Source organism: Pelobates fuscus, chromosome 6 (assembly GCF_036172605.1).
Source record: "Pelobates fuscus isolate aPelFus1 chromosome 6, aPelFus1.pri, whole genome shotgun sequence".
Lineage (NCBI taxonomy): Eukaryota > Metazoa > Chordata > Amphibia > Anura > Pelobatidae > Pelobates > Pelobates fuscus.
This window is the reverse complement of record NC_086322.1, coordinates 266445445-266458637: the sequence shown is the minus strand read 5'-3', so window position 1 is coordinate 266458637 and position 13193 is coordinate 266445445. Positions and strand designations below refer to the sequence as shown.

Sequence of the window (13193 nt, the reverse complement as noted above, 5' to 3'; positions counted from 1 at the left end):
TCCAATCACAGTGCTCTGTGTCATTTTACAAGCGTGGGAAAATTCCAAAGAACTTTCCCACGCTTGTAAAATGACAAAGAGCACTGTGATTGGATGGCTTGAAATCCATCCAATCACAGTGCTCTGTGTCATTTTACAAGCGTGGGAAAATTCCAAAGAACTTTCCCACGCTTGTAAAATGACAAAGAGCACTCTGATTGGCTTAAACCCACCAATCAGAGTGTTCTTAGCCTAATTGCAGGGCGGGGCAAGGCTTTATAAGCCTTCCCCCGCCCTGCGGAGCTCAGTCTGCGCGGAGCCCTCCATGGGTGAAGATGGATTATTTTTTTTGCGCTCGGGTTTTTTTTTTTTATTGCGTCGGTTATTATGGCTTTTTATTTGCCCTTTTTTGGGGCTGAAGAAAGAAGATTTTAGAAGAAAGAAAACATCGAATGGTAAGTTGTTTTTATCTTATTTTTTTTTCTTTACAGGTTTTTAGTTAAAGGGTCCCCCCTCATTATTTTTAGGGTGAGGGGGGTAGGTAGGGAGAGTTTTTTTTTTTTGGGGGGGGGGGAGGGTTAACTAGGGTCCCCCCACCCACCGCTCAGGGGTGGGGGCCGGGGGGGACAATAGGTCCCCCCCTTATTGATAATTTTAGGGCCCCCACCCGCCGCACAGGGGTGGGGGCCGGGGGGGACAATAGGTCCCCCCTTATTGATAATTTTAGGGCCCCCACCCGCCGCTCAGGGGTAGGGGCCGGGGGGGACAATAGGTCCCCCCTTATTGATAATTTTAGGGCCCCCACCCGCCGCACAGGGGTGGGGGCCCGGGGGGGGCAGTATGTCGTCCCCCCCCTTATTTATTATTTTAGGGCCCCCACCCGCCGCACAGGGGTGGGGGCCGGGGGGGACAATAGGTCCCCCCTTATTGATAATTTTAGGGCCCCCACCCGCCGCACAGGGGTGGGGGCCGGGGGGGCAGTATGTGCCCCCCTTATTTTTAGGGCCCCCACCCACCGCTCAGGGGTGGGGGCCGGGGGGGGGGAGGAGAGTAGGTCCCCCCCCCCCCTTCAACCACTATTGTGGCCAGACAGCATCCCTGTGGGTTCAGGCTTCAGCTGTCAGCTGAAGCCACGCCCACAGCAGTGCTGACAGGCTGTCAGCACACAAAGCGCGTTCACAGTGCTTTGTGTGCTGATAGCCCGTCTGATGCATTCACCCAGAATGCATCGGACGAGAGGCCTTTTTAGGGCCTCTGAACTCGGAAGTCCCTCTGGTGGCCGTTTGATTTGACTGCAACAAGAGGTGTTCCAAGCTTCCAATGTAAACACTGCATTTTCTCAGAAAATACAGTGCTTACAAGAAAAAGGCTCCGGGTAGCTGTAGCACTCACCTAAACAACCTCATTAAGCTGAAGTTGTTCAGGTGACTATAGTGTCCCTTTAAGTTGTGAATTTTGCTTTATAAACTTTAAATGCTTCTTCGTGGTCACTGGCCACCAGGAGGCGCTGCTCTTAAAAGCAGCAAAACAGAGTATAGACCCCACAGGGTTATTGACTGAAGTGAGAAATCAAAATGTATTAAAAGTGAATTTTTAAAGGGACACTATACTCACCAGAGCAACTACAGCTTATTGCATTTGTTCTGGTGAGTAGAATCATTACCTTCAGGCTTTTTGCTGTAAACACTGTCTTTTCAGAGAAAATGCAGTGTTTACATTACAGCCTGGTGATAACTTCACTGGCCGCTCCTTAGATAGCTTTTAGAGTTCCTTCCTGGGTCATGGCTGCTGATTTCCCAGAGCTTTGTTTGAATTGTGCTGGCTCTGCCCTTGATCTGCCTCTTTGTCAGTCTCACCCAATCCTTTGGGGAAGCATTGTGATTGGATCAGGCTACCACTTCTGCTGATGTCCACAGGCAGTGGGCAGGTCTACAGGAAACCGGGACAAAGCCTGCAGCTCCAGACGTGAAAACAAATAAGATTTTACTATTTTTAGGGTGGCATGAGGGGACCAGGGTGGCTAGATGGTGGTTTTAACCCTATAGGGTCAGGAATACATGTTTATGTTTCTGACCCTATAGTGCTCCTTTAACTTTATCCCAAAGTAAAAGCATTACTGGCTAGAGAATTTCCCTAGTATTGTTATTTTTACCTTGCGTTTGAACTTTACCTTGAATTCTCACTTTGAATTTCAATTTGTATTCTCTAAATATCCCTACAGGTATAACATGTGAATGGCAATATGCTGACACACAATAGGGTGAGCTTTAGGATATAAGAGGCTTGTGTGTAACCAAACCTTTTGTCTGTTTCTTCCTACAGTGGGGAAAATGGCCCTGGGGGGTTTGTCGTGATAAAGAACCCCAGAAATCCATTGGTCTGTACTTTCATCTGGATCCTCAACACAGATCTAAAGGTAAGGGAAGATGAAAGCATTCAAGGTGTTCATCGGACAGTATAGAGACGGTAGCAACAATCTCTTCTCATTATTATTTATAAAGTGACAACAAATTCCGCATTGCTCTACAATAGGTGAACTGACAGATGAGTTGGATGCATACGAACAGAGGGTGTAGTGTCCTGCTTAAACAAGCCTACATTCTCATAAATAAAAGGCAGTCTTACTTTAGTTGCAAATTTTACATTCTATTTTATCTTCAGTTACAAATGTTTACATTTATGTGAATCTGTAGTGTTAGAAACACTATAGTGCCCTCTGGTCCCCACTCACCCGATTCCAGCACCGATTTTCCTTGGCGCTGGGTTTCGCTCCGCCTCCTCCAACGGGGACTAATGTAAATATGTGTTTATTGAAGTGTTACGTTCAATTAGTCAACTTTGCATAAACTTCAATTGGGACACGCAGGTCCCGGCGATCAGTACATTAACGGTAACATGCAAAAACTGTAAGTTATCATTTCAATTAAAGCGACACGCAGGTCACCTCTTAACATGAGCATCTCATCTCTAACTGCCAACATGTTAACATTCTGTTTTCTGTTTTCCTCCCCCCCCATATCTCCCCTCCCCCGTCGACCCCCCCCCCCCCCCACACCCCCTGCCCCCCGTGTGCAGCCACTCAAATCCCGTGGAGAACCGTTGGAAGTGTCAAGTGGGGCAATTGAGTGTAGTATCCATAGCTTTTCATAAGGAGACGTGTCGAGAGGTACATGCTCTAGGTGTCAGTTTAGCGACCTATCCAACCATAACATACACAAGGGTCTAATGATGTTAGGCGTAAGACGTGGTTCGGAGCTCGGAGAGTGGGTCTAGCACTTCGGGTATGGGCCTATATATCCCTACTTGAGCTTGGGTGGGTAGGTTTCAGGTTGCAGTTGTGGTGGGAGTGGCAATACGGGACGCAGTTTACCACTAGGCGGGGTCAGGGGTTAGCTGTCACGGTCTTATTACCATGTGTTCTCTGGGGTGCATGAGGCATCCGCCTCCCCTCCCCCCTCCCCGTTAGCCGTCAGTGGGTATTATGTGGTGCCATGAAGTATCTCTGCGTTTGGGAGTTGATATGTCTTGCCAGTGGTGTGTTCATGTGGTCTGCTGGTTCCAGGGTATCCAGTGCATGGAACAGGGCTAGGGTAGCGTCAGTGGTCCCCTTGTTCCCCTATTTGTTCCAGCTGTCTAAGTGGTAGCTGTCGGGTCATGTATTCACTGTGGTCCATAGCCAGTATGTTCCCGCTGTCCATCTGTCTGCTAAGGTACCCAGTGTCTGGGGAGTCATCTCTGGTCCAGTCTTGCTTCAGGTGTATGTGTGGGTGCCTATTCAGGTGGTCGTAGGTGCTGGTATGTGTGTGAGGTGGTAGGTGTGGTGTGTGTCCTATATGCATCCCTCCTCGTCCCCCCATCCGCCTGCCCTCCCCTGTGCGGCTCAGTGTGGTGTCAGTCTCTCTTGTGTAGCATTGGTTACCAGTGCGTATGTATTCCACGTTATAAGATAATAGCTATCTCCCTACGCGCGTTGCATGCAAGTCTGGTTACTCTGTGCGCTGATAGCGTTCCCTCGTCCCCGTCCCTCAAATATCCACTCCCAACCGTGGTGAGACCTCCGCTCCGGTCCCACCGGGGTCCCTGCCCACCTGTTCCCCGGCCCCTGGGTGAGGATATGGCAGATCAGTGTGGAGGTAGGGAAGTTGTATCAGGCAAGCCCGGGCCCCGCATTCCCACATCCCTCTCAGTCATCATCTGCGGTTTGCGAGCGGTGGAAGAACCAGGGTCCCCATTGTTCCGCGTGCTTTTCTTGTTTGCCCAGCAGGTTTGCTATTACGGATTCGGCTTTTTGAATATCATCCACTTTACGTCTCCATTGTTCGATCGTCGGCGGGTGCGTCTTCTTCCAGAGCAGTGGAATCAGTGTCTTCGCCGCGTTCAAGAGGTGTCGAAGGATCGATTTTTTTATATACTGAGAGCGATTTATCCGTGTGGTGTAGTAAGGCTAGGTCTGCCGTCAGGTTCGGAGGTTCGCCTAGTATCTTTTGTATTTCGTCCCCAACCTTCACCCAGTATGGCTTAATACCGTCGCAATCCCACCAGATATGTTGGAGGGTCCCGGTCTCAGTCTCGCATCTCCAGCATGTGTTTGGTATTTCCGAGTTGATTCGGTGTAACAGAGATGGGGTGCGGTACCAGTGGGATAGCAATTTGTAGTTCGTCTCCTGGTATTGTGAGCTAGAAGAGCTCTTATGTTGCAGCAATAGTATTTGCTCCCATTGACTTTCTGTGTATTCTTTGTCCAGTACGTCTTCCCAGCGCCTCTTGAAGGTATCTTTCCTCTCCCTCTCGCCTGTCGCCAGTCGCTGGTACATTATGGAGACTGTTCCCTCCGCCTCGGGTGTCTGGAAGCATAACTGTTCAAACCACGATAAGTCTCTGTGCAGTCTATTTCTATGCGGCAAGTTGTTGTAATAGAAGTGTTTGAGTTGGGCATAATGAAATTGGTGCATCAACGTGGGTCTCTCTACTTCCGATAGGTCCTGTAGCGTCTTCATCCCCCTGTCTGTGACCGCCATATGTAGCGGTATGAACCCATCTTGGTTTGGTAGCGGCCATGCTGGTGGCGGTATTCCATCGCCTATGTACGTGTTATGAGCAATGGGGATCAGGGGGCTCGGGGTAGGTGAGATATAGGAAGTTTGTCTCAGTCGGGTCCAGGTCTTAAGGGTCTGGGTGATTGACGAGTCCTCCCCGAGGTCCTTCTTGGCGTCAGCTTCCTTGTACCATAGGAAGAGGTGTAGGTGGTTGTTCGCTAATTCCCGGCCTAAGGAGGTCCACCGTTTGTGAGGGGACGCCAAGTGCAATTCCCTGATGCGTTGTAGAACCGTGGCTTGGTAGTACTTGTGGAGGTTAGGCAGGGCCAGTCCTCCCCACGGTTTGGGAAGGCAAAGTGTGTCATGTTTGATCCTGGCTCTTTCTCCCTTCCATATATATCTGAGGAACGCCGAGCGGAGGGTTTTAAAGAATGCCGGTGGGATTGTGCGAGGTATGGTGTGGAACTTGTATAATATCCTCGGTAGGATGTTCATTTTAATGACTGCTATACGACCCTGCCAGGAGATGTGACATATATTCCGTGCACCAGTGGAACGGAAACCGGTGTTGCAGGGTGGTGCATTCCTCTCCCCTGACCGTCAAATTCAAGACCTCGCATTTAGGCAGGTTGAGCTTAAGCCCCGATAGTGCTCCATATATCCGGAATTCGCTCATGAGTAGTGGGAGCGACTCAAGGGGTTCAGCTAAAAAGAACAGCATATCATCCGCGTAGGCGGCTACTTTGTGTTCCTGTGTCTTATGTGTAAGGCCCAGGATCCGGGGGTTGTTGCGGATTTTATCAAGGAACGGTTCCAGGGTGAGCGCGAACAAAAGTGGCGAGAGTGGGCACCCTTGCCTGGTTCCGTTTCGAATCTCGAAACTGTCTGTGAGGGCTCCATTCACCCTGACTCTGGCGTTAGGTTGATGGTACAGCGTCTGGATCCAGGTCATCATTCCCTCCCCGACACCGACCCTCCTCAGTGTCTCCATCATGAAGTGCCAGTTCACCCTGTCGAATGCTTTTTCCGCATCCGTGGATAGTAAAAGTAGCTTTTTCTTCAAGTGTTTCGCCAGGTGTTGTAGCATGAAGAGCCGGAGCGTACTATCTCTGGCTTCCCTGCCCGGGATGAAGCCTGTCTGATCAGGGTGAACCAATCTAGGCATGAAGGCCTGCAGACGGAGGGAGAGTATCTTCGAGAAGAGTTTTATGTCGGTGTTGATGAGGGAGATTGGGCGGTAGTTACCCACCTGTTCCGTGTTCTTCCCCGGTTTAGGTATCACTGTGATCGTCGCCGCCAGGGATTCCCTGTGAAAGGAAGCTCCATCACGTAGGTTGTTAAGAGCCTTCACTAATCTTGGTATTAGGTCATCGCTAAATTTTCTGTAGTATTCCACCGGGAACCCGTCCGGGCCCGGCGTCTTACCGTTTTTTGCCGATTTTAGGGCCAGCTTAAGTTCCCCTTCGGTGATAGGCGCTTCAAGTCCATCCGCTTCTTCCTTAGTGAGGGCGTCTGGACTGAACCCTTGTAGGTAGCTGGTGGTTTCAATTCTCTTTTGTGCGGTATTGGTGTCACCATCTGTGGCAGGGATGTTGTATAGTCGTGAGTAGTACACCCGGAATTCGTTAGCAATGTCATCTGGGAATTGTGTAAGCTTACCTTGTCTAGTGCGCAGGGTGTGTACTTGCGCCTGTTTCTGCGGGCCCCTGAGCATTTGGGCGAGAAGTTTGCCCCCCTTGTTAGCGTGCGTGTAAAAGAATGCCTTTGAGCGTTGCACCTGTCTCATGTGGTTACGTTCCAGGATGTCTGTGAGTTGTTTCCTTTTCAGGGTCAGCTCACGGTAAGTTGGGTCGTGTTGGGTTCTTTTATGTATCTGTTCCAGGTCTGCTATCTGTTTGGTGAGGTCTTTAATCTGTGCGCCTGCCTCCTTCTTTTTTTGTGTGGCCATTCTGATGAGGTGGCCCCTCAGAACACTTTTGTGCGCCTCCCAGATGGTCATGTCTGAAACGTCTTCTGTGGAGTTCTCTTCGAAGTATCGACGAATGTGATCCGCAATCAATGTTCTCGACGGTACATCTTGGAGTAAGGCGTCATTGAGTCTCCAAGTCATCCTAGCCGGGCGATATAGTGGTGATTCCAGTTCCACCCTCACTTCACTGTGGTCCGACCAGGGAGTTGAGTGGATGTTTGCCTTTCGGAGGAATGTGAGTCCTTCCTGCTGTATGCATATGTAGTCGATCCGGGAATATCTATGGTGTAGCGTGGAGTAATAGGTGTAGTCCCGGTCCGCAGGATGGAGCGCCCTCCACGCGTCTGTCAGGCGAAGTGTTCTGAGGGATCGTCGAATAGTTTGCAGGGCTGAGTCAGGGATACAACTCCGTCCCATGGATGTATCGACCAGAGGATCTAGTGGGACATTTAGGTCGCCTCCCATTATCAGCACTCCTTCTGTGAAATTGGCTAACTTTCTCAGTGTCCTGCGGAGGAAGCTGGCTTGTCCCGAGTTCGGGGTGTATATGTTTGCTACTGTATACGTCCTTCCCGCCAGGATTCCTTTAACAAAGATGTATCTGCCATTGCCGTCCGACAGATGGTCTGTGGGCACGAACTGGAGGTGAGCTGCGATCAGGATAGCTGTCCCTGTTTTTCGCATTGTGGGGTGATTGCTATAGAAATTTAGTGGGTAGTGTCGGTTTTTGAGTAACGAGTTTGCCTCCACTCTCAGGTGAGTCTCCTGCAGGAGAGCAAACGAAACGTGTTGTCTCTTGAGGGTTCTTAAAGGGAAACTCCAGTGCCAGGAAAACGATCCGTTTTCCTGGCACTGGAGGGTCCCTCTCCCTCCCACCCCCCAATCCCTAGTTGCTGAAGGGGTGAAAACCCCTTCAGTGACTTACCAGGGGCAGCGACAGGTCCCACGTCGCTGCTTCCTCCTCCCCCGCCGCTCCTCCTTCTACTTACGTCGGCCGGTGGGCGAGACTGATCTCGCCCGCCGGCCGAGGAGACCTAATGCGCATGCGCGGCAATGCCGCGCATGCGCATTAGCGCACCCCATAGGAAAGCATTGAAAATGAATTTCAATGCTTCCCTATGGGGAATAGAGCGACGCTGGAGGTCCTCACACAGCGTGAGGACGTCCAGCGACGCTCTAGCACAGAAAACCTGTGCTATGAAGCAGGAAGTCCCTCTAGTGGCTGTCTAATAGACAGCCACTAGGGGAGGACTTAACCCTGCAAGGTAATTATTGCAGTTTAAAACAAACTGCAATAATTACACTTGCAGGGTTAAGGGTAGTGGGAGTTGGCACCCAGACCACTCCAATGAGCCGAAGTGGTCTGGGTGCCTGGAGTGTCCCTTTAAGAGGTGTGATCTCTTTTCAGGGGTGTTGAGGCCCCTGCAGTTCTGTGTCGTGAAGATCAGGGTGCCGGAGAGTAGGCCATTGCCGCGTCTCACTCGTTGGTCAGCTGTGTGCGGTCCAATCCGTACCTCCAGCCAGGGGTCTCCACCTCTTGTGTGCGGGAACGGGGCCGGGGCCTGTCGGATCAACCGCCGTAGGGCGGCGGGGAGAAAGAGCGTGAGCAAGGGAAAGGAGGAAGAGCACAGAGGGGAGAGAGGCAGGAGGGGGGGGGGGGGGGCGGGGGGGCCAGGTGAGCACCCCCGGGGCGTCCAGCGATGAGTTAGAGCGCTGTGGGTATGAAGTCCCTCGTGACACAGCGTCACAGTCGTAAGACGTCTGCGGGGTGTGTCTCCGTAGGCGCTTGTGTGCCTACTTGTGTTTGGTTGTCCCCTGGAGTGTGTGTGGGTGATTAGTCGCGTGTGGTGGTGAGTGTGTGTGCGCGGCTGTTATGTAGGGTGTGTCCGTGTGTGTGTGTATACCAACTTATGTAGTAGGTGTTGGTGTACCCTCTTGTATAGGATGAGGTCCCGTGTAACTGGGTGGGTGTCCAGAGCCGTACCACTACACGGTATATACCGGAGTAGCCGCGGCTGTGGCCCCCTCAGTGGTTCTGGTTTACACGGGCTTGGTTCGGGTCGTGGCCTATGCCAAGTCGAAGTGATGTACGGGTGTGTCTGGAAGTCTCAGGTGGATTACCTGTCCCGCTGAAGATATAGCGTCTTGTGTGCACTTTGTTGTTGGTATTACTAGCGGTTATGTACTCTCCCTTCGGGTCTAAATCAGCACTATCTAAAATTGCGTTAGTAGAGTCTCCCCCGTCTGGTGGTCCGGGCTCCGCAGAGTCCCATGACCAGTCAGCTCTCAGGTGGCATCGGGCGAGTCAGAGTCAGTTAGGTTAGGTCAGGTTAAGCACAGGTCGTCACAGTTCGTCGCCGTCATGGTGGTGGGGGCGTGCCGTCCAGGCGTCAGTCAGTGACAGTGGGCGTGATTCTTGGGTGCTTGTCTCTGCAGTGCGAGTGTGGGATAGTCTGCGTTAAGAGTGGGGTTGGCTGAGGCGTCTAAGCTAGGTCTAGGATGTGTGTCCGGGGCTTCACTGGGTATAATCACTCCATATATGGTACCTGTCCTATCCAGTGACCTTGTGACCTTCCTGTGCTAAGTACAGTGCTCAGTGGGCCCCATGTCTTACATCCACCTTTCCCACCATTATACATTTTCAACCTCCCCCACCCTCGCCCACCCGCCACAAGCATTTTTCCCCCTCCAACATTCAACATTACCCTGGTCCCCCTCCCCCACATTCCCAGTCCTCTAGTAGAGCCTGGAGTAACATCAGGCTGTACCCCTGGGTTGGCGGTGGTCCGGGTGCAGCGGCACTACAGTATTAAGCGGCAAGGTCCCATTTCCCAACTTTCTCCCCCCCTCCCAAGGAGCGTCTAGGATCCCACCTCCTCTATTCAATAGTGCCAAGCTGTCAATGTCTCGGTGGTGCGTAGGCGCCCCTGACCTCATCAGGTAGGGGAGATGTCGTCGGGTGGGTGGCATCTGTCCGCAAGGAGTCAGTCCATGCCAACACCTCTAGCGTGTGTTTTTAGGCGATTAGAGTCAATAGTCCCGGGTCAAAGTCAATACGTGTCAGGATAATAATATAAATGTACTTAGCTGTTACGATCTCAGTCACAAGGATGCCTCTGTCCTACCAGCCGGGGGAGACGCCAAGACGTCCGCCTTAGTGCCAAATCGTTAGTCAGCCTGCTGGGCCGGGTTGCGTGGCCGGTGCGCCGGCGGTCTGTGCGGCGATTCTTCTCTGCGGCGTCGTGCAAGTCTTTGTGCCAACGGGCCAGGGCGTGGTTCTGTCGGCCGCAGGATCCAGTCTTCAACCTCCGTGGGCGGCAGGCCTAGTCGCCTCAGGAATATCGGCACTTCGTCAGGCCACCGAACCGGGATCCATTCGTTATCTTGGCGGGCCAGTAAGCTGAAGGGGAAGCCCCACTTATAGGGGATGTTGCGGCTCCTCAGAAGTTGGGTTACCGGCCGGAGTGCCCTGCGGGCCTCAAGAGTGAGGGGTGACAGGTCCTGGTAGAGGGCCACTTCTGAGCCTTGAAACGGCCAGGACTGTTTGGAGCGGGCCTTGGACATTATCAGTTCTTTCAGCTTAAATTCACGCAAGCAACAAATAATGTCTCTAGGAGAATTGTCAATGTTTCTCGGTTTTGTGGCCCTGTGAGCTCTGTCGAAGTGGATATGTTGCGGTGCACCCGGGCCTAATATACCTTTGAAGAGGGCAGTAAGTACAGCCTCTACGTTTTCTTCTCCGTTGGATTCAGGGAGGTTGCGAACTCTTATATTAGATCTGCGCCCTCTGTTATCCAGATCTTCAGCTTGTCTTCTAAGGTGCAGAAGGATAGTCCCCTGTCGGGTAATTGCTAGGTTATTAGCTTCTATGCGGCTAGACATTGCCTGTTCTGAGGCCTCCAGGGTCTGAATGCGGCTACCTTGTGCTGCCAGTTCACTTCCCAAAATGGCGACCTCCGCTCTAATTGCCTCATGGAGCGTGTCCGAGGTGTTTTTGAGGTCGTCTTTCATGGTTGCAGTAAGGGCCCTGATATCTGCTCTTATGTCCGCTAGGGATAGAGTATGGGGTTCCGTCTCCGGCGGTGAGTACTGGCTGTCGGCCATCTTGGGGCCTTGTGCGCCGCGTGGCTGGCTGCTCGGTGTTTGCAGGTAGCCGTCCAGGGAACCGGCGTGCGGGCTGTTCAGCGGTCTCCTGGGGGTCTGGTGGGTATCTGCCCGTTTGGTGCGCCCCATCGGGAGAATATTGCTGCGTTTAGTGCTGCTTACAATGCTGCGCGGGTCGGAGCTCCGAAGTTAAGCGCCCATCTCCGACGGCTTCCAAGCCACGCCCCCAACGGGGACTAATGCACATGCACAGCAAGCGCATGAATCCCACCGCATAGGAAAGCATTGCTTCAATGCTTTCCTATGGGGATTTCACGGACGCTGGGGATTTTCTTTAAAACTACAATGATTTACATTGCAGGACTAAGTGGGACAGGGACACTTTAATACTTGAGCATTTCTTTTCTTTAATATAACACCGAACATTTTAGTAATCCACTTCAGTTTGTGATGGCCAAAGTTGGACACAACTGGTAATACTCGTAACTTGTACTAGATAGCGTCACAAATAAATGTTGCTTTATATCCCTTCTTGAAACTAACCCTTCCATTATGTATTTTAATATTTCAATCATACAAAAGAAATGCACGTAAACAGTAATCATAATTAATGTCCAGGGGAGTTGAGCATGCGCTATATTTATTCTTTATAATTGGGCGTTTGATAACCCTGGTTAGATTTTGACCTGAGCTGACCAGGTTTGTGAAGGGATAGGGCTTGTGAGATGGGTTGGGGGGGGCTTTAAGAGTTACATCTAAAGTCCCTTCCTTCACTTTCCATTTCCCTTTTCCCTAACTGCCCATTGGCAATAAAAAAGGCCTTGTCACCATTCTAAATTACAGCTCTTATTGTGTTTTGCTTGTTTTCAATTTCACTGTCCTACTTATAAAAATTGAGAAAATAGACCAAAAACCCACTAATCTAATAAGGAATAAGTTAGGATGCAAAACCTTTATTAATTGAGCAAGCCAAACTATAAATAGCATATAGTGACAGGCGAGATAAATCATGTGATTAATCCCCAGATCGAAACAATAAAAATCTGTGAAATAACAGTGATAAGCAGAGTTAATAATTTATTAGGTGTAATTACTGCTATAATATTGGCAGTTATCTGTTACGTGATACGAATGTATTTTATAGAATGTTGCTACATCTTGATACTCTTGTAACATATAACTTCTCATAGCTGTAATGTATACCCCAATGAAGACCAATAGTCTATATAGTATTTAAATAAATATAGGATGACCTATGAGGAGGACATAGATTAGAGACCAAATTACCATAAATAGAAAAACAGAAAATGTTGGATGGCAGGGTCTGTATCTTCCTGCACACACAAGTGATCAGTATGTATAATGGAGAGAAATGGAGTTGGTCTTCTCTCCAGAAGTCAGTCCTCAAAAATGATTTGATTTCTAGAGCATGGCTCATTTGTATGATCGCCCAATTAGAGCTGACCCGCAAACAGTATGAATTAACAGTGAGAATTGACTTCTCAATGGGTTGAGGTACCCTGAAGGGTCTAATGAAAGTTAGAGTCTAACTTGATGGGTAATATTGAATCAATGCGTTTGCCACTTACTCTGATATAGAGATGTCGCGAACGTGAATTTCCGCAAATGTTCGCGAACCGCCATAGACTTCAATAGGCAGGCGAATTTTAAAACCCACAGGGACTCTTTCTGGCCACAATAGTGATGGAAAAGTTGTTTCAAGGGGACTAACACCTGGACTGTGGCATGCCGGAGGGGGATCCATGGCAAAACTCCCATGGAAAATTACATAGTTGATGCAGAGTCTGGTTTTAATCCATAAAGGGCATAAATCACCTAACATTCCTAAATTGTTTGGAATAACGTGCTTTAAAACATCAGGTATGATGTTGTATCGATCAGGTAGTGTAAGGGTTACGCCCGCTTCAGTGACAGACCAAACTTCCCGTTTAACACACCGCAAACACTCAATTTGCACAACCGCAAACTCCCCATTTGCACAAGGTTGGATACCAAGCTAGCCATGTCCCGTTCCTTGTCCTCATTGATGTCATTGAAGGTCTCTTCCTCCACCCAGCCACGTACAACACCAAGGGTCCCTGAAA

General features: G+C 50.3%; 1 protein-coding gene across 1 annotated transcript in view; it reads left to right on the top strand.

The window, feature by feature from the left end:
• Positions 1-13193, top strand: part of STARD3 (StAR related lipid transfer domain containing 3) — a 45894-nt gene that overhangs the window by 23958 nt on the left and 8743 nt on the right. The window contains exon 13 of the mRNA XM_063459096.1: positions 2302-2395. Within this exon, the coding sequence (XP_063315166.1) occupies positions 2302-2395 (94 nt within the window). The remainder of the gene's footprint in view (positions 1-2301; positions 2396-13193) is intronic.